Raw genomic sequence first — 25,817 nt, 5'->3', positions numbered from 1 at the left:
CACAAATAAATAAGCTTAGGTAAACAAATGTAGTTTCAGAACTGAAGATTTTTAACGACAATAAAAAAAATGCGAACATGTTTGGAGAAGGTTGGAAGAACGGCTAGGAGACACATAATGATTAGCGCAGATCCCAATAAAACCAATCAGCATGGAGGATTGGGGGGCGGGGGTGTTGTTGTAAGTCACGATTTAAACATTAGTTCTAATCTAATTGTAAGGCACACTTGGGTTACAGTAGCATCCCTAGACAAATAAGCAACACTCGACAACCTCTAACGGAGGTGTCAAAGCACTAAGAAGCCATTTGTAAGGTTTATAAAGTTACCAGAAGGCGCCAGAGAACGCACGTTGCTTTTCAAGAGACGTAAGTGATGCGTCATTTATTGACAGATAAGCCAACCATTGAGGGGATGACGTAAGTTTGACAAGTCTGCCTTTAAAAAGGGGAGAGCAAGCAGAAGGGCATTAAACAGACTGGGAGATTTACTAGCGCCAAAATTCCATATATTACGCCAATATCCAACTCGCTTAGTGTGTCTTAGAGGGCACTGTAACTATCTGAAAGTGGTCAGAAAATGCATTCGGACAAGTAAAGGTGACTACAGTTTAAGTTTCTTACATCCTCGTCCTCGCAGCGCCGGCCGTGCTGCTGAAACCGGGTTCGTTGGCTCTGCGCCGCACTCTCCCCTTCCACACTTTGCCCGAGGAGGTGGCTCGCCTCTGGAGGGTTGGGGAAGGATTTGTTCGTGTTGATCTTGCCGGTCAATCTCTGATACAGTGACGCCATGTCGACTGCTTGTCATAAAATAAAGAAGGGATAACTTGGCTCTGCTCTCAATCAATAAATGCGCGCGCGCGGACACACATATACAAAAAAGTTCGAGCAGGTCGATCCGCTATGGCTGGAGTGATTCGATTACACGACGCTCTGGTTCAGTTGAAAGAAAGAAAAAAAAAATATCACTCTGTGTTCAGGATGCATGGCACGTACTTTCAGGCTCGCCGGTCGGGTCTCAACGATCCTGCAGCAACGCAGTTCCCACACTTTCCCAACTTGATCCCGAACTGATGCAAATACAAGGAGGCTGACTCGAGCACCAAAAAAAGGGGAGAAGCCAGCCTCGGCTGGTTGATATCCCGCTTCTCTTTCCCTCCCTTGTGGTAGAAAAGAAGGTGACGGCTGATAAACGTCCAGGGAGTGATGGGGCTTTGCCTTACAAGTATTCGCAGACACCAGGTGGTGTGCAAAACAGCTGCGAACGACACAAAGCAACCTTAACACATTAAAGTGCAGGTTTTGCGGTGAAAACTTGCGGTGATTGACTTGGCACATAGATCAGGTTCTAGTAAATCTAATAGTTGGGGGGTTTTTTTGTTGTTGTTTGTTTTGTTTTTAATCTTTGCCTCCATTTGGGTTACAGAGCTGCTTTGCAGAGAGCAAGAGTGCCCTCATGTGGACCACGGCGCAGAAGACCCAGACAGGCATGACATATTTTCAAGGAGACAGGTTTTCATAGAGCATAAAATGGGAAGATTGGTTTCTCTGATATCACTCAGTGAGATTTCCTGCGGTCCCAATCTTCCATATTAGTTTACACCCTCTGTGTTTCAGGTGACAGGTGACAGGTGACAAGAGACGCTTATTTGCTTTCCTATTAAACAACAAAAATACTGTTTTCTTGCAAAATGCAAGCTGCAAACACAGAGATGAGACGAGTCACCGCCTTTGAGACAGAATAAACTTGCATTTTAAGCCTGGAGCTCCATTAAATCACACATCAAGCTAATTATTTCTATTACTGACTCGTCTGCCTGTTGGTTTCCTGTTTTAACAGAATAATGATGTATAATTTCGAGGAGCCCAAAGGGACCACTTCAAATTGTCTGCTGTCATCTCAGCAGCCATCCAAATCCTAAGGACACTGACTGTCTTGTTTATTACTTTCTTATATCCTCACTCACATCTGAGATGCTGTACCTGATAAATGTTTGGCTTTTTTTTCCCTTTTTTTTTCTTTTGTTTTACATAAGACGTGAATTAAATGATTGCTTAATTATCGGTGTATCTGTTTAAACAAAACAACTTTGAATGTTTTGAAATGAAGAAAAGAGCCACTTTTAAAGTAAACGATTACACACTTTAAATTTCAAGAAGGAAAACATCTAAAGGCAGTCAAAACAGTTTCTTTGCGATGCTGACTGGCCTCTAAGACACACTTCTTTTTTTGCTGTGCCAGCTCGAGGAGACTCATTTTATACAACAGACCCGGAATCTGTCATCTAATTTGATTTTGTGAGTAGTCACAGGATACAGAACACCTCCCTCTGTGTATTCAACAAGCTCAGCATGCTGGGATTTCTGCCAAACACAGACTAACTCATCCACTCACCACAGCCCAACTACCTCTCAAGTTCTCGAGTCCTCAAGGAGAAGCTTAACGCCACATGAATTGCAAACACCCCTCACATATAACAGCCCACATCTGTTTAAGTTTACCCTTTAATTAAGATGACTTCCTAAAAAAAGATTAGACAGGCACACACTGCCACAGCTTCCAACTTGCACAGTACAGACTCATGCCCACCCCCCAAAAAATGTGTTTCAACCCATCAAATCCATCTCAGACTGTGGCAGACAACCCAGAAATGGAATTCAATTTTTAGGTACTGTGATGCGATTAAGCAGAAGGAGAAGAAAAGAGAAAAAAGCCTGTGAAGCAAGATATGTCAAACAGCAGGAAATCCTGAGAGCACTGATGCAGCTAATGTTAAGGTGGGCTGAGTAACATCCTCAGCATAATTATTAATACAATTAAGAAAGGAAAGAAACTTTCCAGACTGGCATTGTGGTCTGACTTAGACTCGCTGCTATTTTCTCGTATCCGATTAACTTACTGACTAAAATCATATATGGACAAAATTGGATTATTTCTGGGCCTCCCCATTGCTGGATGTAGAGCTAAATGCAGCAGTGCTGTGAGCAGATCAGCGCTAAATCTGGGCAGCAGAGGGCAGAGTTGCATGTTGTAATCCCAGTCAGAGTATTTTGTTTGTGGGCAAAGACTGGCTGACATTAGCTGAGCGGGACACTGAAGATTTTAAAAGGATGAGAGAAGCTAAAAAAAGTCAGTTATACTGAAAAATACACCTTTCCTAACGATATTGCCTGATAACCAAGCAGAACAGAGACAACTTAGCAGCTTCTGTTTCTTTTTAAATTAGACCTACAAACTGCAATCACAAATGCAACCTTCCCAGATGTGTAAGTGTTGGGGGGATTCTTTCTGTGCCAAGAATTCACTACTGTCTAGTGGCTAAGAGCAACTTCATTTCAAATATTTATTTCTATATTTTTTAAAGTAAATAAATGCCACTCAGCTACCTAAGGAAAGAAAAACATCAATATGACAATTTTGCTTTCATTCAAAAACTGCAAGCACACTCACAAGTTCATTTGCCGGAGCATCCCATTCTGTCAAGCAGCCATCATGATTTATGATGGATAGTTTCTCATTTCATGCTGCTGTGCAAGAGCCATACTTATCAGGCCACATGTCTCTCCCCGGACTGGAACTACTCTGGAGGGCTGCACTCTCTAAATCCTTTCCTCCATCATAAAAATGAAGGCAGTGCAGAAGCAGCTGCCACAGTAAAGGTGGCAGAGGGAGTTGTTGGGTCGCCGTCCACAGTATTTTCAAAAGCTGTGTCACTGCCAGCACATCTTCAGCTGCTGCACTGCCAGACAGCAATTAATGTGTGCCAAGGGAGGCGGTCGATCATTCTGACAAGCTTTAAGCAACATGAATTATACAAAAGATCAATTTTTTTATGCTAAGGGAATAAATGTCGAAGGTATTAAAAGTTCATGTTTTAAAAGGTGAAGTTTAACCCTCAAATTTTTGCCCTAGGAACCCATAAGAATGACAATCCATTAGGGATAAGGGGGCCTTAGGGACACTTTCTTAGATAAGAATCCATTCTAAAAATTGAATCTCACAACTTGCACAAATTAGGATAAGATGAACTTAAAAAAGAATGAGAATGAATAGAGTCATACAGTGCTGCTCTCATTACATTCACACATATGGCACTGGAGCAATCAATCTAGCTGGAAACGTTGAAACAGAGAAGGCGAGGTCTTCCAAGTATGTATCAAATAAAAGACACGTTTGACCTTGTCAGAAGAAAAGAAAATCCCCCAGCTGATGGTGTGACGGGAGCAGGCATTCACAGCAGGAGCAAAAGTTCAGGTGCGGAAGAAAGAAAGAGCGAGAACTCATGAATTTATACGGTGGTGTCACATTTCATTGTTGCAGTCCATTTCTCACTGAGGATACTGTCATAAAGCTCCACCTCCAATCCTGAGCTTCACAGAGAGAGGATCAGTAGTCATTATCCGAGATATTCGGGTCTGTTGGACCTCTAGCTGACGATGAGGGAACCCAATTTGAAAATGCACCCCGGCATCTGTCCCTAAGTATCTCCAAGATGCAGCAGCTGCAGTTTAAAATGTGGTAGGTTAAAAGCCTGATTGATTTAAAGGCTTCTTCTTGGGTTCTTGGATTCTCACAGAAGTTTCAGCTTTAGATTAAAAACCTTTTTTGTGTTCTCCATGCTAGTTGGGGAATGTGTGTATACGTGTGTGTTTGTGACTGTTGGCTTGAGGCTTGTTTTGAATGACAGGGGGAGATTGAAGGTGGTGGAGCCTGACGCTGTTGGACTTAAAATTAAATGGCCAAATTAATAGGTGCTGTCACTTGCCGCTGTGAAACCACCTACTCGCCTCAACACCAATCCGAAGGCAACATCGCTCTTTGATCGACACTCCCCATCTGCCCCAGCGCCAGGGCGGCAATCTCTCATGACGAATCAGAGCACTGGGAAGGAGAAACAAATCTCGGAAATGACAAATAACACGAGGAGGGGGGGAAAGAAAAAAAAGTTTTGACAAATCATATTTTGCTCATGCGGCAGTTTTTATGATGTGTCTATATCAACTGTGGATTTGCCAGCAAAGTGACATGAAGCATGGCGAATTGAGTCGAAATCCTATTTGAAATGGGCAAGATAAAGTCCCCAGGAAATTTAGAGGGACAGCATGAGCAGGAAGGAGGTGCTGAAGTGGGGGGAAATAGAAAAAGAGCCAGGAGCTGTGAGCGGGTGTGAGCCGTAACGATGGGTAAAACATGAGTGCCTATCAAGTGTAAGAGGCACAAAGGTAATCTGCAAATGCAGGGCTGGAGAGGAAGAGGGGGGAAAAATGCATTTGTTATCTCAGGCTTCACTGTTGACTTGGATCCCATTTCCCAAATAGGACCAGCAGAATCATTTTACGTATGGTGGAGATGGTGGTCCAAGTAGAGAGTCTGTGTGCTGAGGGCTGATTTATCTTTCTGGCAGCTCAGCAATAACCAAACAAAGAAATCCAGTACCAGGCCTTGGTACTGGATTTATTGCTAGCTACTGTATGATCCATGACTCTTTTTGAAGAAGCATCATTCTAAACAATAACTATAATTAACTAAAACCTAAAAACTTTCCATCACCATTATAATAGTGTTTCTGTTTTGTGCTGCTTAAAGGGCTAGTAAGTACAATTTCAACATTCAAACTATTTTTTTTCTAAATATGTACTTAGATTTTCATGAATAGAAGGAACTGTAAGTGTAAACTGTAATTTTCTTTAAGTCCTTTGCTCAAGCCACCCACAGAGCTAATATGTACATAAGCTTTAAAAGATTACAGTAACACTGAAAAGGTTTATAAAGGTGTTATTAGTAAGCTTCAATCATGGATAAGAGCATTGGGCTACTTTTCAACTGAAGTTGACTCTTAACATCTGAGTCAATTCATAACGCTAATTAACAATTATTATGTTATCTAACAGTACTTTCAGTACTGACTGAAATTAAACATGAATAAAACTTTTTTGTCTGGATCAGATTTTTCTCATTTCATCAGCTTCAGTATTAGGCCTACAACTCCCAAGACACTTAGCATGTCTTTTGTTATCATTTCAATAGAGTAACCCATCCCAGAAAGAAAAATTACAAGGTGTCTGTTATAATTACAATTTTTTAGATGTTATCTAGATGCTAAAGCTATGTGATGTATAAAACTGAGTGTGTTATGTTAAGTCACAGTTTTAGTTGAGTTACTGGTTGCCATTGGGTTCAAGAATGAGCTATTTGCAGTACATAATTTGTTTCTCTGTGTTTATACACGACTCTGCATTTAATTATGAGTTATTATTAATCTCTGGCTCTCTTGCAAAGCATGTCTTCTGGCCTGGCCCTAACCTCCAACTGGTGGCAACAGATGGTTGCTCCTCCCTGAGCCTGGTTCTGCTGGAGGTTTCTTCCTGTTAAAAGGGAGTTTTCCTTTCCCACTGTCGCCAAAGTGCTGTCTCATAGGGGTTCATCTGATTGTTGGGGTTTCTCTGTATTATTGTGAGGTCTTTACTTTACAATATTAAGCGCTTTGAAGTGACTGTTGTTGTGATTTAAGGCTATATAAATAAAATTGAATTAAATTATTAAAAACATCAGTAACTGTAATTGTTTTCCAGATTTTTAGTTACAACTAAGTTCCTATAAAATTATGCAGTTTTCATTTCTGATGTGTCTATTACTGCTGCTATGTCAAAGCAGTCTGTGGTGGGGTGTGGTCTCGCCATGCTCCCGTCCTGGGTTTCGGCACCACTTTAACAGACGCACAACAAACCCGAGCACATTTCAACACTTTTCAGCATCGTTCTTTATTTCGGTTGTCGTTTCCAACTCAGCTGCACCTTCTCAGCTGTCAGCCCCATACAAACACCAACAACCTCACTCAGGACCCAGTCCATATCTAAATGTAGTGGAGGTGTGATGAGCTGATGCCGTTCAGGTGTGTCCGCCTCCCCTGCAGCAGCGCCACAGACCACGCCCTGCCAAACAGTCGTTGTCAGCATGCATGGTGTTTTGTGAAATGGGCATCCCTCTGAACTCATCCCATATGGACATGTGGTCTCAACTTCTTTGGATCCCATTTAAACAGACTGAGAAAACTGTCATTTTTCAGCATGCAGGGCTCCAAACAAAGGTAGAAACACTCAAATGAGACACAACAACTGGTCTCCTGACTGAGAAGATATGTTTTACACAGTAGACCACAGTTTCTTCATGGTGACAATGTGTGACAATATATGATGATATGTAAAAACGAAATAGTCATAAATTGTAACAACAGTAATTATGTCCAATTAGATACCATGATTTATTTTTCAATAAGATCTCAACAGCAGGGGACAGTGGTTTGCCTGTGAATGCGTTGAACTGTTTAGAGATGTGTGCTTTTATCCACATTTCCTCAAAAAGCTTGTTTACTGTAAGTCTTCATTGTATATAGGGAACCGTTTTTACTAAACAGGTTTAATAAAGGTTGCATTAATTCACTGCACCATCACCATCAAACTGGTATTACACGAAAGTACAGCATAGCCCTAGTTCAGCTTCAGCTGATGTTTCTTCAACACTATACATAGATATTTTTAAGATAAAATCATAATCGCTAAAATCTATTTTTTAACAGTTATGTGCAATAAGTGGCTCCAAAATGTATTTTTGGGATGAATTTTATGTATGGCAAAAACACATTTTCATTCATTCGTCCAAATTCTGTCTGGCACATGCGTATTTTAAAACTTTGGTTATCTCCAGTACAGTTTTAATTCTGTTAACAATGCTCAGCTGTTCACCGTGTGGGCTGCAGCTTATTAATTTATTTTAATACTGTACCAGTTGCTTCCACAGAAGTGTTACCAGATGAACAGTATTAATCTACAGTAAGAAGTCAGGCGCCTAGCTACTCGACTTCCCTGTTTTCTTTGTTTTGCTGCAAGCACTGCTTATTGCAGCACAGCATACGCCCAAGCCCTCTGTTAATTTGTACCTCCAGATGTCCCTCAAATTATATCTGCATGAGGTGTACAGAAGCCAGGAACGTGTTTAGAAATGGGATAAAAATGGATGGTGCAAATAAGAAAGAAAGAAAGAAAGAAAGGTTTGATAAAACAAAGGGGTCTGAAAGAATGAAAAGTTCTAATAAATATGTCCCAACTAGACTTTTGGCATTTGAACTTGCCGCACACGTACAGTATACACGCGCACACACACAAACCTCAAATCCATGATCGTGAAAAAGCTTTGTTATTACTACAACAACCTGCTGTCATTATCTGATGGCTTTTTAATTTGTTTTACTAGAGGATTTCAGTCACAATTTTGACTGGAGGCCAAGTGAACTGGCCAGAATGCATTAACCATGGCTTCAATTAGCAGAGAAAAATCAATACATTCAATTCCACATTAGTCATTTCTCCACTCAGCTTTTTTTTTTGTTTGGTATTCTGGCTCAGAAAGTGAAAAGGTTGTGTGAATGACTAAAAAAACATATAGAAAACCCGTGGATTTAAAGTAATTATTGATTTGTTTGAGGAGAAGTAAGGTTTAAATGCCACAGAGGAGCTGCATCTGAGACAAATGTCCACAGAAAAAAATCGCTTATTCATATTTCAGCCTTTGCTGCGTTGCAGTCAATCATCTGTCATTTCCAAAAGAATCAATACTGAGTCTCGCTTTTTTTTCTAATATATCCCACGTTTTTACTGAACTAATCTGCCACATACCACAAAAAGTGTTTTCTAATAACATTTATACATTTCTACCAAAATGTCATTACAGCACACTCTGCTGCACACTCCCCCCTCCCCCTGCTTCTTACTTAGCAAGTGAAGCATTTCTGCCTTTTAAAGTGAGAAATTTCCATTTGGGATAATAGTTCAGAGGAACCATTTTACTGGGAAAAAAAGTGATTGGAATTAGATGCATTAGCTGGCAAATGAGACATCTTCACATGAAGTAGTGATATGTGTTGTCTGCCTCGGGAGGTATGAAGGAGCTCTGTATTAAAATCTGGCACATCAAAACTCTCAGACAGGCCTGGCTGAGGCTCACGGGCTGTAAATCATCTGATCTGCATGTATCAAAGGGCTGGACCCCACCAGGCTCTGGGACATGGGGAAGGTGAGCACTGGATTCAGTATATTGATGTTAAAGTGTGCTAGTGATGACTAGTTGGTGAAACACATTGAGACCTGCGGATTCAGGTGTCTAAGAGGACAGAGAGAGGATGGGGAGGGAAACCTGTCAAGATATGAATCCGGATGCAGCCTGAAGGAAACGATTGATGGGTTTCTTTACATTTTTTCAAACTGAAAATAAAATACTTTTCCATGGCCAAAATGAGCAAAAATTCAGAAAAGCAGCTACTTTGCTGCTTTGGGCTGGCAAAATCTACCGTGTTGAATATAAACCAGCACCTACACCTATAGTTAACAGTGTGCGCGACACAAACTATCAATAATAATAATAATAATAATGATAATAATAGATCAATCTGAAAATTCTCAAAGTAACAATTCTATTAGTTTCAGAAATGAGCTAATTATATAAAAGGAGCAGTGGGAAATAAATGCAACAATCTAACAAATTTGTTGTTTTTTGTGTTTGTTCTCTGTAACCATAATCTAAAAATCCTACTTTTGTAAATGCTTTTTTACCAATGGAGCCTGGAAGAGCTGTTTCTAGCTAGTAGCTATACATAGTTGTATATTTATTTGCTATTTATTTGCATTATTATGAGTCAGAGGAGACACTCCAGCTGTGATGCACCTCACACTCTGAGTCAGCCTGGTGATTCTGGTTTGCAGGATCCTTTTTAAAAATGGACTTTATTTGCTTTCCCAAAATGGTGTGGTCTATAAATCGCTGAATATGGGACTAAATATGGGATTTAAAAAAAAAAAAAAAAGGTGTTGTTGTAAATTGTAGGAATTTAACAAGTGACCCAGACCAATTGACGTTCTCTTACAAATGCTTTTTCTTTTTTTTATTGCACATCATCTTTCTTGACATGCACTTTAAATAAAGAGTGCATGTTGTAAGATTATTTAGTGAACACTACAACTGTCAGCTCTTGAAAACTAATATTTTATTCAAGCTAATTAAAGATTTGCAACTTGACCACAGTTGCTCACACACCACTCGAGGTGACTTTAGCTGTCTAAAAAATGCAAATACATCTAACCGTAGCCACATATTACTCTAGCTTCTCCTCAGTTTATTGGATTTTTGTGTCGCTCTGCAGTGCATGTAAGCATTTAGTGGCTACCGGTACTAAACTGTTGATTGTCAGAGTGTAGCAATCCACCTAAACCCATGAAAAAAATGTTGTTGCAGCCACTGAACCCAGGGTCACTTGACAAGTGTGACTATGAGACAGGCGGAGAGCCTGATTTAACTTCCACCTTAACCCAGGAGCCTTGAAATATGGTGAGTGAGTTATGAATGGGAGCCCTGGGGAGGGGGGGCCAGCACTAGCCATCAATGATGCAGTCATCCTGTCATTGTACCCAGACAATATAACACTCACAGTCCAGTGGTCTGACCCAGTGGGTTGCTCATGTCGACTGACACAACGGACCAGATTCATGCTTGAAATCCAGAGAATGATTAATATTTTCATTAAAATGAGAGCCCTGCCAGTGAGTATGCTTTTAAATGTGATCTTTCTTCTTCTTTTTTTTTTGTAAATGACAGAAAACTGGCAACAATTCAAAGCTAAAAAAATGACAAAAGAGCAGGAAGTCTGAAAGTCTGATTAGTGAAACAGCATCATGCAAACCACATGGGCTTAAATAGCAGTAATAAAGAAGCGGCATGGACTCAGAAATGCTAAGCTGCAGCCGCATTCAGTGATCCAGCTCAACAGTTCTTCAGTATGCACACTACAGCATGAGTGCAGCTTCAGCCTTACCATTTTGGAGGTGGTGGTATCGATCTGCTGGGTGATAATTAGCACTGACATGACTGAAGTGACACTGAAACCTCGTCCTGCGCTCTGCTCCTCTGCTCTCCTTTTCTCCAGTACAGAAAAAAGTCCTCTGGACAAGTGCCGAATGAGTGGGAGAATTCACCTAAAGTGGGAGGATTAGTGAAGCCCCCTTCCCCGAGCCTGAGACCCTTCTGTCAGCTGACTGGCACACTCCAGGCTCACTTCCACCTTAGCCAATCAATCACATAGCTGCATGGATGCTGTCTGATGCACTGTGATCCATTTGCCAGGATGGGTTCTTTTGGAAATGTGTGCTCCTCGGCTTCACTCGCTCCGGCTGTCGCGCTTACCCCCCTCCTCAAACACACATCACACACAAACACACTTCTCCCCTTTCTCCTCCACAGCACTCTGGCTATCCCTCTCTGACTTTTCTCCGCCTCTCGATCTTTCTCATTGACTCTGCTCCTTTATGGGGTTTATCAGTCTTTGTCTCTCCAAGACAAGTCGTCTTCTCGAACTCTCACTTGTAGTAGCTGCACACAGTCTGTGCGTTCGGCTACTCTCTCCCCTCCCCTGATTCATTCTCAGTCTTGTCCCTACCTTTCTCCCTCCCTACTAAGCTCTTCCCCACAAGAGGCTGGCTATTTTTTTTTCTTTTTTGGCGGGTTCAGCACCTGAACTAAATTGGAGGTTTTAACATAATCTTTTGGTCTGGCTATGAGAGAGAGACATCTGCCAGCCAACGCAGCCAAAGATCATTCTTTTACATCTTCATTGCTGCTTTAGTGAGGCAAAGGTGTGCGTGTGTGTGCGTTTATGTGTGTCTGAGTTGGCAGGTGGGTAAAGAGACAGAAAGAAAAGAAGGGAGGGTGAGGGGAAACACAAGAACAGACGGGAGGCAGAAAAAATGTCTTTGCTGCTAAAATAAATACAGGGAATGCACCATAATGCACCAAACAGAAGCTCATGCATGTATGAAAGTCGTCATCTGCTGTTTGAATGGCTAGAGTTATTGCATCATACCTGGCATCAAAGGAACTTTTGACTGAGTTTGTGTTTTCCCTCGATGAATGAGGTGTCTGCTGCTGTCCACCAATCTGCAGATCAATTTAATCAGTCCCTGTGATGGGTTGTAATAAAGTGGCGGTGATGTATTCGTGCCATGAATTGAACCTCATAAATTATCGCCACCTCTTTGGAAGATTGGTCTTGGGCACAACGCAATCTAAATTTATGTAGCGTTTATAGCTACAGCATGGTAAGCCAAAGTGGGAAAGTAGAACGACCGGTCGTACACATGCCCAACAGTAGCAAGGGCAAAAGGTACTAAATGAGAAGCAGTGAAAGAACACCAGAGTGGCACGGAGCCTGGATTGGAAAAGGCTGAATGTTCTACCCCAGGGCAGAACAAAGTTTTGTGATAAGAAACTTCTGGAAGTTTTCAATTGAGTTTAATTTGCTTACACGATATTGGCCAGACCCTGTTAACTTTCAAGGGCAACTTTATTCAGTCTACAAAAGTACAGGAACCAAGTATAATCCCTGCATAATAGGACAGGAGCAGAAGCGCTCAAAGATGCAATACTGAGAGTCAGTACAACCAGAGACACCTACCAGATCAAGCATATAGCTTAGACCGTGGTTGTTTCCACAGTGTAACTTAGTCTGTCACAGTTAACTGAAGCTGCCAATCAAGCAGGTCATGTATGTCATTACTTTGCAAGTGATCAGTCATAACAGTCATAACCGGAAGGTTGCCGGTTCGATCCCCCTGCTCTCTGTCTTGGTCGTTGTGTCTTTGGGCAAGACACTTCACCTAGCACCTGCTGGTGTTGGCCAGAGGGGCCGATGGCGCGATATGGCAGCCTCGCTTCTGTCAGTCTGCCCCAGGGCAGCTGTGGCTACAACTGTAGCTTGCCTCCACCAGTGTGTGAATGTGAGAGTGAATGAATAGTGGAATTGTAAAGCGCTTTGGGTGCCTAGAAAAGCACTATATAAATGCAATCCATTATTATTATTATGGTTCCTCCTGTGGTTCAGCACCCCTTCAGACTGACAGAAGTCAGGTTACCAACAGGTAACTTCAACAGCAGTTGCCCTGCAGTAGAGAAGCTGTTACTCCCCTGGTGTCTGTTTAGTTCTGCACACAGAGGAACACAAGAATCATCCTATATGAGAATATTAAAGCATAACACGACTTGCTTGTGAGTACATTTTGCACTTTTGACTTATGACACACACACTTCACACTTTTATTTCTACCTGAATTAATAATTACCAGAAGAGTTCAAAGACACACAAAAGAGAAGCTTTCACATTTTAGATGGTAAGTGTGACTAGATTCTCCATTCTGGGAAATAGCATAGTTTGTGGTTAAAAAGAATTTCAGGGTTTTTTTTGTTTGTTTTTTTCATGTTTTACTCATAATTTTCGATAATTTAATTTCTTTTCACCCCCCTCATTCTTTTGGACATGCCTCCCAGGAAATTGCAGATATAAAGCACATTTAACTGCTGAAAGGCTTTTTATATTCTGTGCAGAAAGTGTTTACAGGTTCACAATAACAAAAGCAGCCGAAGCAAAGTGGACTGTAAACAACAGGGAACAGGGGAGCCTCTAGGAAAAAATGCACACAACAAAAAAAAGGAACATTGTATACCAAGGCATCTAAATAAAGGAGCAGTTTTCTATTCAGCTGAGGTAAATAAATGCCCTGAGCCTCATTTCAGAATTTATGGGAAATAGTCTTGATATTCAGGAGTAAAACCAACTCTTCAACAATTTCAGAGATCTTTCAGAATGTCATGCTGTAAAAACATAAGAAGTTCCTCGTTCACCTATTTCACCGACCAATTTTTCATCTTGATGTCTGATGTTGATGTTTCAATGCACAGAAAAAGTCACCGTAGCTGCAAAGGGAAATAAATAAATAATAATAATAATAAAAATAAAACTCAGCATTTTCTCAGCATGCCACATTTGGATTTAGATTGCTAATATTTTATAGTTTACAGATTCAGCAGACCATGTGATTAGTTGCATTCCAATCGTGAAAGCTAAAGTAACAAAATTAACTTGTTCAATTGAGTTCCTGGTTGAATTATCATGTATCGAATTGATAAATAAACAAACTGCGTGAAGAAATGCCTTAAATGCATTCCACAAGCTGCCCAAACTCCTCCGTTGCCTTGTAAACAGACAAAAATCCAATCAGTACACAGATTTAAGCTCTTTTTATTTGTGTTAATGCTTAAATGGAGCTATAAACATCACATGTGCTTATTCAAAAGGTTAATCAGAAATATTCATTATTGTTTCACTAGTATAAGACGATTGTTACGGCCCTAGCAGGGCCTCCTCCTGAAGGTGCCTGTGTGGGCGTGTCACACTACCTCTTCTGCCTGAGGTGCCACCTTTCCCTTTTGTGCAGCTGACTCTCGTCAGTAATCAAGGAGATTTAAGCCTCTCTCCCAGTGAACTGGCAGTAAGAGAAGGAATCAAACTGTTTGTACCACTGTGTTTCCTGCGTGCAGACTCTCGTGTTTTATTAGTATTATTTTATTTTATTAGCTCTGGGCCAGAGTGCCATTTGTGTGGTTTACAGCTAGTGAGCTGAGTGTCTTGTGGTGTTTCCAGCTAGTGAGCTGAGTGTCTTGTGGTGTTTCCAGCTAGTGAGCTGAGTGTCTTGTGGTGTTTCCAGCTAGTGAGCTGAGTGTCTTGTGGTGTTTCCAGCTAGTGAGCTGAGTGTCTTGTGTAGTGATGGTGAGATGAAGCCTCATGATGAACTGAAGCTTTCCATCCAATTGGTCGACTCATGGTTCGAAGCATTGTGATGATTCATTTGCTCTACTGCGCCATCAAGTGGACAATTCAAGTGAAGCGGGCTCTTTGATTATAATGATGTGTAAACCTTATGTACATCTGGATAATGACACAATAGTGTTTGGTGCTTCACTTTTTAATAAACTAAAAGACAGAAATCAGATTATAGGATGTGTAGTGTTGTTTATTTATATTTTGGTGTTTATCATTTGTGATATTTATTACTGTGTGCATACTTTATTAGGAGAGACAAAATTAAAAAAAAAACAAAACATCTCTTCCTTGCTGGTTCCATCGAAGAAGAAATGCACAAGTAACTATGTAGCACGTACGTAATCCAATTCCACAACACGGTGTGATGGGGAATCAGCTGTTTTCCTGCCCATGTTATTTCGAATCTGGCGCGAACCGGTGAACCAGTCCCTGAATCAGTCACGTGGTACGGACTGCCCGCGAGGCCTCGAACGTCACTGCCTACGTAATCAAAGCAAGCCTCGATACGCGCTTCAGAAAAACACCCCCGCGATTACCCGACGCACGATTCGAAGCTTCGACACACAGGACACATCACTAGTCTTGTGGTGTTTCCAGCTAGTGAGCTGCGCTTTCCTTTTGACTTTTTGCCTTACTGACCGACGCCTGAGTTTTGTTTGTTTCTTTTATGGTGATAACGGCTTGTCCGTCTCTTTTAGTTGAATTACTTCAATAAAACTGTTTTATTTAACTGTTTTGCCTCCCTGACTCCTTTTTCTGACCCGGTCACTTTTGTTACTTCCCCCTCCCCGCCTAGACCCCCCCCCAGGGGAACGTAACAAGTGGGGGCTCGTCCGGGATCGTTGAAAAGGGAGTTTTGAGTTGGAATTGGTTTTGATTATCTTGCTTTTTTTCACCTTTAGACATTCAACTTCCCAGTTAAGTTAGGTGAGTGTCCAGCTGAGCTTATTAAGTTCTTCCTTCAGGCACTATTTTGTTATTTTGCCTTTTTTATTTTCGGACTAATCCTGGGCGGGGATTAGTTCCCTGTTGGGGGTAGGCAATTCAGGGCCCCGGTCGCTGAAGTTCTGCCTTTCAAGTCGCCTCGAGCCCAGCACGCTCCAGAAGATAGGTAGGTAAAGGTTGTTGTGCTTAGGAACTGGGTAAGTTGTGTTTGTTTAGTGTATACTGCAAGAGGTAAGTTGGTCAGTTAAAGTAAGTTGTGTAGTTTTCCATTAATCGGTTAATTTTTGGGTAGTCTGTGTGAGTTGGCAGACAGGTGTGGTAGTGTCCTAATTAGGGTGTTTTCTAACCCTTCTCCGGCCCCCAAAATGGCTGATGAAGCCATCAGTGCACAGGTGTCTAGAAGCTCGTTTGTAAGCAATAACATCCACCTGGTTCCCGTTTTCTGTGAATCCAGTGTTGAGAGCTTCTTCAGTGTGTTTGAAAGCATAGCAACTGCATTACAGTGGCCTGAAGATGTGTGGGGGGTGATGTTGCTGTGTAAATTCACAGGTAAGGCTCAGGAAGCTTGCTCTGGTCTGTCTAGGCAGGACAGCCTAGTTTATGAAAAGATTAAAAGTGCCGTCCTCCAAGCCTATGAACTTGTGCCTGAGGCCTATAGGCAGAACTTTCGAGGTTTGGAGTTGGCACAGGGTCAGTCCTACCTTGACTTTGCTCGGGAGAAGGCAAAGCTTTTTGGTAGGTGGTGCTCTGCAAGCCAGGTTAACAGTTTGGGGTCGTTACGTGAGCTCATGCTTGTGGAGGATTTTAAAAACTCTGTTCCTGAGTCTATTTCTTGTTATTTAAGTGAGCAAAGGGTTTCCACTCTACAGCAGGCTGCCATACTGGCGGATGGGTTTACCCTAACTCATAAAACAAACGCGGTGGAATGTGACATCCCTTCTCACGGTAACACATCTTGGAGAGCTAGGAGGGAGCCAGCTAACAAGGCTGAAAAAGTTGTGGTTTCGAGACCCAAAACAAAGCTTTGTTTCTTCTGCCACAACCCTGGACACCTCATTGCTGACTGTTCAAAATTGAAACTCAAACGGAAAGCCGACTCAAAGCAACAAGTGGCTGCTTTGAGAAAAGCTAGTCGTGGTTCTCAAACCGACCAGGTTGCCAGGCCTAGTAAAAGGCTACACTTGGAGCATAATTGCTCAATCGTGTCATGTAGTCAGTGTGAGAGGTAAACTAACCCTGAGCTGCTGCTGGTTGACAATGTCCCCGTTCCTCAACATGACCTGCAGGTGGACAGATCATGTATAACACCACCACTCAGACCTGCACCCCTGACTAACAAACATGCCTGTACCCGTGACCTGAGCAATCGTCTGAAAACTGTTGCAGTAAGGTCTTCTGACTGCCTGCTGTGTTCTCCACATGTGATGGCTCAAAAAAGCCCTAGCCACCACATGAGACATTGTTTTGAGGGTCTGCGGCCACCCTCAGTCAGTATTTTGAACCCGTTGAGATGGGGTTGGCAGCTTCCGCAGGCAATGCCTAACCGTTGCTATGGGGTTTGGTAGGTGGAAAGCCTGCGATTTGTTGATGCGATGGTTACGGACTTGATTAGTTGTTTTGGTTATCATAATCATTTGACAAACCACGGGTTTGTATTTATGGGAGGGGGTGTTACGGCCCTAGCAGGGCCTCCTCCTGAAGGTGCCTGTGTGGGCGTGTCACACTACCTCTTCTGCCTGAGGTGCCACCTTTCCCTTTTGTGCAGCTGACTCTCGTCAGTAATCAAGGAGATTTAAGCCCAGGGAAAGGTGAGCTCTGGGCCAGAGTGCCATTTGTGTGGTTTACAGCTAGTGAGCTGAGTGTTTTTGTGGTGTTTCCAGCTGGTGAGCTGTGTTTTGTGGTTGTCAGCTAGTGAGCTGCGTTTTCCTTTTGACTTTTTGCCTTACTGACCGACGCCTGAGTTTTTGTTTGTTTCTTTTATGGTGATAACGGCTTGTCCGTCTCTTTTAGTTGAATTACTTCAATAAAACTGTTTTATTTAACTGTTTTGCCTCCCTGACTCCTTTTTCTGACCCGGTCACTTTTGTTACTTCCCCCTCCCCGCCTAGACCCCTCAGGGGAACGTAACAACGATTGTGACATGTGTCTGTGTGACAAAACCAGTTAAAGATCCATCAAAACTCGTTAAATATTATAACAAGCGGAGCCGATGGTTAACAGTATCATCCATACGCCTTGCCTGTTAACTAACACCTGGATAAGGGCACTGTCCTCCACCTGATCCCTTCAAACCCATTAATTCCATTATTGAGCCCTGAATTTTCAATCCCCTCAGATTACAAGAAAGGAGCGAGGAGACAAAATGAAAAAAGTCCCTGAGGTCTGAAGAAGCACTGAAGGCAATTCCAATATATTGTCTTGGAGAATGAGGCTGGATGGAGCCATAGTGAGCCAGGTAAGGCTACTTTGCTTAAGAGAAGAGTCAGACATAAAATGAAAACCATAATCAGTTAAAAAAAATCACAAGAATTTTAAAAAATATGCACTCTAGGCTCTTGCAAAAGCTTTAAATGAGGAAAATGCCCAACTGGAAAATGTAATCTAAGCATGATTCTGAGAAAAAACAGGAAGCAAACATATTGCTCGAAATCATGCAGATGAAAAATGACCGTGATGCAGTACAAATCCATTTCAAAATAGCTTTCCATTTTTTTGATTAGCAAGCAGCATTTTCCTAATTTAATCTGGCCTCTGAATTGAATTTGTATTACAGCCATAGTTAATAACTTGACATTCTGCATATGACTCTGTGCTATTTAGATAAGTGATGGGACTTCTTTAAACACCCACATGCCAAATTGCCCCATTGCTCATAATAAAACCGATGTCTGAATGATTCGCTGCTGTTATATTTTATTGGAATTGTTAATAATAGGACTATCAGAATATAATGCCAGGTCCATGTGTCGGGATACCACGGAGTAAAAAAGAAGAAGAAGAATCTTCAGGGAGGATTTGAGAAGATGAAGACTGAAATGGCATTCATGCGGTGGCTTGTGAATAAAAGATGAAAGTTTTAACTTGGCTCCAAGTTTCTTGTCTCCCGTGGCTCATCTCAATTACTACAAAAGCGGTTTAGAGGAGAACAGAGTCAGTAAAGTACACACTAAAGAGGAGCTGATGTGGGAACGCTCAAGGAAATTTTTCATATTTAATACGTGGAGGACAATGACTGACACTTCAGAAAACAACAGAGTCCCCAAACACAAAGTAACATCACAATATGCTGAAGCTCAACCTACATTTCACGCTGTGCTGAGTTGAAAAAAAAAAAGCGCTCAAGTGTCATGGCGCACCTCAATCAATCACGCCTGGAGAGCAATGGCCTCTTTCAACACACAAAGCTCTCTGTGCGCGCTAGTGATGGGCAGATGAAGCCCCATGAAGCACTGAAGCTTTTCATCCAATTGGTTCACCCCAATGCGAAGCTTCATGAAGCTTCATTTGCTCTAGCAGGACACCTACTGGACGTAAAAAATAATAGCTGGCATGAATTTGAAGAGTGTGGCATTTTGCACACAGCCTGTAAATGTCAACAACAAAAGGAGTGTGTAAAACATGTATATTGTAGTGATGGCAGTATACTGTGTATATTTATAGTGGCAGTATGGAAAATGATTATTTGGAAATGCTTGAAATGGAAATGATCATTTACTGTGAGGTGAGGTGTGGTTGGGGTGTGGACAGTAGTTGTGCTTTTGTAACGTTGAGGTATGGACAGCTACACACTGAGGCTTTGAGCCTCAGTCCTGCCTGTTCACATTTTATTCTGTAAAAACTAAATTTTCACTGCTTTTATGGCCTTTTTAGTGGGGAGAACATAGCTGGGATTTAATGATTTAACAAATCTTTTAAATCCTTTGTCCTCCACAATGCTAAATAGCTGTGAGTCCTCAATCACCATGCTGACCAGGTCTTCATCTATTTGAGATTGTTCTCCTGAGGAAAGACAATAAAGATAAAGCACAAATATAAATATCACACACGTAACTTATAACAGTTGTATAATATTGTTATATCATTTAGTAACATTACAGCATGCTATATTATCATTGCATTTGATGGCTCACCTGGTCTTGCTCCACAATCGGTGTTCCCCTTATTCTCATGCAAAGCTCTGTAGTGCCTAAGCATGGATGAGGTGTTGTTGTTATATCCCAGCTCCCTGGCACATAGCAAACACTTCACCTTGTACAAAAGTACAGACAGCTTAACATAAATTGTATTGCACCATCAGTATCATGAAAATACATCTTCTGTAGAAATTTACATACCTTGTTGGGAGGAATAAGATCAAAATGTTCCCACACAGGGGAGGACATCCTCCTCTTCTTAGCTGGCCCCATTCTCTCCTGACTTTCTCTCCTCACTCTCATAAACCTCCAAACTGTCTCCAAACTCTCACTAACCGCAGCTCTCCATCAAACACCCACATTTTGATTGAAGTCTGAGGGGTTTATATCGCTGTCATATCTCGCGGCAAAGTTCGAACCACTTCATGAACCAGTCACGTGGTACAGCCGGGCAGCGAGGCTTCGGACGTCATCATTTTCAGCTCCTCCCATAAATGAAGCAAGCCTCGATACGCGCTTCGCGGAAACGCCCCCTCCATTACTCGACACACGCTCCGAAGCCTCGATACAGAACGTCCCATCACTAGTGCGCGCTGTTTTTAAAGGCAGAAAGACATGATTCAGTCTATTTTTTTTGACCACTCTTGTTTTACTGCAAGCAATAATTCATTTTCACCTTTGACTTATTTTCAGCAGAAAGTTTCGGATGGAGCAATATTGGTTAGACTTATATGTTTTCATTGATTTTTGTGTTCACACAAAGATGTTAAGCTTTGTGGTATGAGAAGACGCAGTTCATTGCAATTTAAGTAAATAGGACCGTGTCACCTCAAGACCGGCTGTGAAACTGCTTCTGCACACAGAATTATTGAACTGAATGCTATGAAATGTGGTACAGTAATGTGTAATAGATTAAGTACACGGCGAAAGCTCTCTCATGGTCTGGAGCTGTATTTCAGTCAGCGGTGTTGTGAATGCTGTCAGGAAAAAAATGGAATTATTAATGCAGAGGAGTACCTCCAGATTTTTAACCACCATGTAAAACCATCTGGAAAGTGTCTGATTGGAAAAAGTTTCATTTTTCACCATGATAAAGATCTTAAACATACTGCTAATGTAGTAACACCATGACTGAATCGGACACACGCACACAAGCACACACGCACAAACACAGTGAAACACTATCAGTCATGGATTGGCCCCTGTTACAAATGCACACATTATGATCCACAAGCTTAAATGAAGATTTACAAAGCTTGTGTGTAACTATTGAGCACTCACAAATGCATCATTCAATCCACACATAAATACATACAAGTTATTTCACTGCACGCAAAACTATTTTACAAATGAGTACATCCAAACCTGAAAAAATACTGATCATTTACGCACAATTTATTAAGTTCAACATCATAAATCGAATACTTTTCTCTTTCAAAAAGCTTTCTATGCATACAGATGTCTAAAACTACACCTAACATCCCTCACTTACAAAACCTTAAATGGATGTGAATCGCCTGATACGCACAGATCACATCACACGCACAACTGGGGTTTTGAGACAAATTTTATGCTACTAGTTTGGGACAGATCCATAAAACTAAGTTGCGTTCAAGGCCCAATGTAAGAAGAAGTGATATAATTTCACTCATTTTGAATACCAACAGATCTTCATCAGTGTTCCATTGCAGGGAGCAGCATCTTCTACTCCTGAAGAGTTTCTATTATAAGTGCTGTTGAAAGCCATGATAAACACTAATATTCTAACTCTGAAGAGCCTAAAGAACTCTCCGTTTCTTGGATTTCTCAAAGTAAACCCTCAGAGACAGATTGAGCTACTGTTAAGCAACAAAAGCCTCAGCGGTGCCCAAATATTAATTTAACGAGACGTCTGTGAAAACAGATTAATACACCTCCATACTGTTCGCAATAAAACAATCTGTCTTGGGCAGAACAGAAGCTCTTCGTGACTAATTGCCTTTTAAAGTGACTTGTGCCTGATGCAGAAGGGCAAAGTGATTCACTGACACCAACAAACAGCTCAACACCTCACTCAGATGAGATGAGAGGGTGTTTTAACCAAAATGCTGAGGCATTAATCCAAGGCACCGCCTCCATTAGCCTCAGCTTGTCAGAAGTGAAATTGGAGGGAGAAAAGCCCACTCTGCGGGCATATAGTTAATTTCATGCCATACTGAGGAGAGACAGGGATGGGTAGAGAGTAAGTGCTTTAGGTCGAAGGCTTTGCAGCCCTCATAAATACTCATCTGTTAGTTTTGAAGTTGAATTGCTCCTTCCATGGAGTTTGTTTTGAATGGGAGCGATGAGTCCAAGGTCAGAACGACTCTTCAGTCTGACCATTGATCTCAAAGCCAGGCCAATCCAGAAGCTTATGATTGATGACAAGCTGAGCCAATCGGGTAGCGCAGGCAAGAGAGGCCAATACGGTGACAGATGGAGGAGCATGTGCACCGTGTTTAATAATGTAAAGGCTCGTCATACTGCGACTCAAGGTAAATGACAGGAGGACCAGGAGGGGAATGTAATTTCCCTCAGCAATGTCAGACGCTACCTGCTGATGTGGTTTCCTGCATGTGCTCTGCTTCACCTTCTGAACGCTTGCACATCACATAAATGGATTTCATCCAAACTTAAAAGATTAAAAACAATGTTATGCCCACCAAAAATTTAGTTTCCACAGCAGGTTTAATGTCAAGAGTGTCAAGACAGACTGGAGTGACTACTCCTTACATGAAAAATGTTCTAATGGGCTTTATTCTTTTGCTGGACAAGCAAAAAGTTATGCTCTTTTGCTTGTTTCAGATTAATCATTTAAAAAAGGAATTAAAAAATACAGTTATAGCATGATAATGACTAAAACCATCACTGATGTAAAAGCAACATGAAACCATGAACGTTTGTATCACAATTTTGGCTCTATTATTAGTTGGTTTATGAATGCTACTCAATGAAGGTAACTATTGTCTGCTCTTTTCAAAAGACTGAAAGTGGACACAACTGAACTACATTTTAAAAAGGGTGAGGAAATTTCTCTGGAGATGTGTCACTGTGTCACGCTTGCAGCGTTAATTTCATTTAGCTTTTTTTGCCCGGTAACCATCGTCTTATATCATAAACCCTGAGAAGCTTTCACGGCTATCTTCTCTTCGGGCAGCAATCGCTATACATCGTAAATGAAGAGCAGTCAAGTCAAGTTCCTTCCTCGCATACTTCATGCACCATGAGCAATGATTGATTTCCTTTTGGTGTCTACAACACATCCAGCCCACTTCTGCTTAATTTGGTGATTTCCTGCTTGTGTTTAACAGGTGAAAACTCTGTGTGCAAAAGTAAGCAACAAGTAAACCAGGGAAAGTGCTACCATCAGCTGAAGCTACAATTAACACTTAATGATCATGCTAAAGAAAGCCCATCTAAGGTCACATTTATGCATACTGGCAAGGCTAAACAGAATCACTAGTACCTCACTATACCGCTGCATTTTTGTCCTTTACGCTGTTATCAGCTAGACTTCCACGCTCATCAAGTGTGTTTTAGAAAATTGCCTACAAGTTAAACAATGTCAGAACTTAAGAGTTGAGCCTTTGAGAACACAGAAAGTGTTGACGTAGCATATCAAATGCGGCTCCGCTCTGTGAGTTCAATCTTGGAGGGGGCCACTGGGGCGAAGGATAAAGAGATATTGTGTGAGCAGCGAGCGAAAAGCACCAGCGAACCTTGGAGATCTCAACCACTGCATCGCTGACAGGTACAAGTGGAAGTAAAGGGGGGAGGGGTGTTGGTGCACACAGAGGAGGGTTGGAGGGGCTGCCAGTCAACCATCCCCTTGTTGCCTTGTAGACAGATCCAGATGTCCCCCCACCTGCTCTGATTGCATTCTCCACACTTTTCCCCAGAGATTGGAAGATGGGTGCGAGAGGGTACACAAACGGGGATGTGCTGTGGTCGACAAAGAAATAGCAGTACCCTCTATCTCTTCGTGCCCTCCTCCTCCTCTGTGTGCACAGTGCCCTAAGCACCATGGGGATATTGAGACAGACATATCCCTCCTAGATGAAAGGGGCATTTCAGTCACACAGGCCCCCAAGGTAAACGTGGTCTGAGTAAGCAAGCAGGTCTTCGTTTATTGTGGAATGGGAGAGAGACTCAAAGGCACCATAATACCAGTGAAAGCAATAAAGGGCAACTGCTCTGTTCACACTTCTGACAAGCTATTTGCGACTGTACCAGGCCATGAAGACATATGCTTATTTGTTATTGTTTGTGAAGCTCTAACAAAGTTTGCAGAGGTAACTGCTGTCTCCCCCCATTTATTAACTGCCACAGCACCGCCGCAGTGGGCCTCGCCGATGCTCCCGCCTTATCACTTGTGATTTGTGCACAGGATTATGCATCAGATAAACCTGGTGATTTTGAATTTCTATCTTCCTTCCCTGGAGGTTTGCGTGCCACTGCGCAGATCTGCAGTATTTTGTTAATGGTTAATATCAAGCACAGTGTAAGCTGCCATAAACAAGGCGAATGTTTTGCAAAAGATTCCTCCTTCTGCATTCATTCAAGCCTCAATACACCTTCGCAAGCTTTTGATAACTGAATAAACACGCCGCTGAAATAATATTTCAGAGTTTTAACATGATCCCTCATTCTAGGTGTCAATATATCTCAGTAATAAATACACACAATAAACCGAAAGCGCACAGAACCTTCCCCTAATGATAACCGAGAGCTGGCATAGTAAGATGAACACCTTAGACACAACAGAACGAACGCCACCCTCACAGGGCCATCGTTCATTTGTATTCCTTTCTGTTTGAGAGAGACATGCAAAATGTCAGTGACAAATTTGTCTAGACGCCATTATCTCGGCGTGGATTCCACAACAGAGCCGTAGAGAGACTGCGCACAGACGCCTGTGGCTACATAGTCATTTTAGCAGGAGCACCACAGAAATGTTGATATATTTCCCCGGGGACAGTGTGGCTTTCTCTACTGCAAAAATCCTTTCAGAGAACACATTTTGCTCAATTTAGCGATGAAGCAACACAGTCCCAATATTGCCTTTCCACACTGTGAATTTCAATGAGCGCTTTAGTTACAGTGGTATCTACATGGAAATAAGAGCTAATTCTGCAATCACGCTGCAGTCTAAATAGGGATGCAATTAGTGCACTATACACTAAAGTGGAGATTTAGCTGCAAAGGATTCACTTCTTACAATGACAGATGTTTAAAGGACCGTGTGTTGAGCAGGTCCATAGTTTCAGGAAACATGTACAACAGACTTCTAATTAACAACTTAGCTAAGTTTGGATGCTTTCCTTTTTTTGCCCCATTTGACAGCAGAGTATGCGTGGAGTAAATCAAGGGAAATAAAACTTTGAAATTTAATCTTGAGTGCTGAGCTATTTAGCACATAAAAACCCATCAAACGCTGACAGACACTGACAGAGAACTCCCATTTACATATTCTAATTATAAAATTCATCAAAGATAAGTTCATTACACTGAAATATTACATAGACTTTGTGTTTATTGAGTAAAACTTTTTTCCAAAGCGAAAAAGGAAACTTTTTTTGCCCCGCGTTTGCTATCGTATGTCTCCTGAAATGTCAGCAACTTTGAGGGAAGTTGTTCTGTTGCAGAAAGAGGTGTTTTCCAATAAATGCAGTGCAGCTGATTGGCATGGGGCTCCCACAGCAGAGGCTAAACTCAGCTCACACACCAGCATGGGGACTGGTTGTGTACACGTTTAATGAGAAAAGGAAAAAAAGAAAGATTTATATGCGTGCAAATGTCCATCAAACCGCAAATAATTGATTTTTATTAATATTGGGATTTATTAAAGTTCTACAGTAAATGCATATGTTGCCCTTTTTTTTTAAATTAATTTTGTTTACTTAGCTCCTTGCATTATCTCAGTTGTTGCCCGGGCTTCTACAATTGGCTGCACAATTAGCAACAGTAATACAATAACTCTATTTTTTGAGCCATATTGAGATTTTGAGATTTACAAACCACAGT

At 41.7% G+C, this 25,817-nt stretch overlaps 1 protein-coding gene across 4 annotated transcripts in view; it reads right to left on the bottom strand.

Annotated features, from left to right (window-relative positions):
* Positions 1 to 25,817, bottom strand: part of LOC147322253 (A-type potassium channel modulatory protein DPP6-like) — a 270,187-nt gene that overhangs the window by 181,289 nt on the left and 63,081 nt on the right. The window contains exon 1 of one of the 4 annotated variants that reach the window (XM_086306733.1): positions 10,861 to 11,458. The exons of 2 other annotated variants lie outside the window; for them this stretch is intronic. In XM_086306733.1, coding sequence (XP_086162859.1) covers positions 10,861 to 10,911 — 51 coding nt within the window. In that variant the 5' untranslated portion in view covers positions 10,912 to 11,458. Of the gene's footprint in view, positions 1 to 622; positions 1,218 to 10,860; positions 11,459 to 25,817 lie in introns of those variants that run through there. One more of the 4 variants, XM_086306729.1, reaches the window with a different exon arrangement.

Source organism: Aulonocara sp. 'chitande type north' Nkhata Bay, linkage group LG9 (assembly GCF_057382095.1).
Source record: "Aulonocara sp. 'chitande type north' Nkhata Bay isolate Kocher_YH1m ecotype deep benthic linkage group LG9, A_spYH_male_GT1.1, whole genome shotgun sequence".
NCBI lineage: Eukaryota > Metazoa > Chordata > Actinopteri > Cichliformes > Cichlidae > Aulonocara > Aulonocara sp. 'chitande type north' Nkhata Bay.
This window is presented reverse-complemented; position numbering and strand designations above follow the sequence as displayed.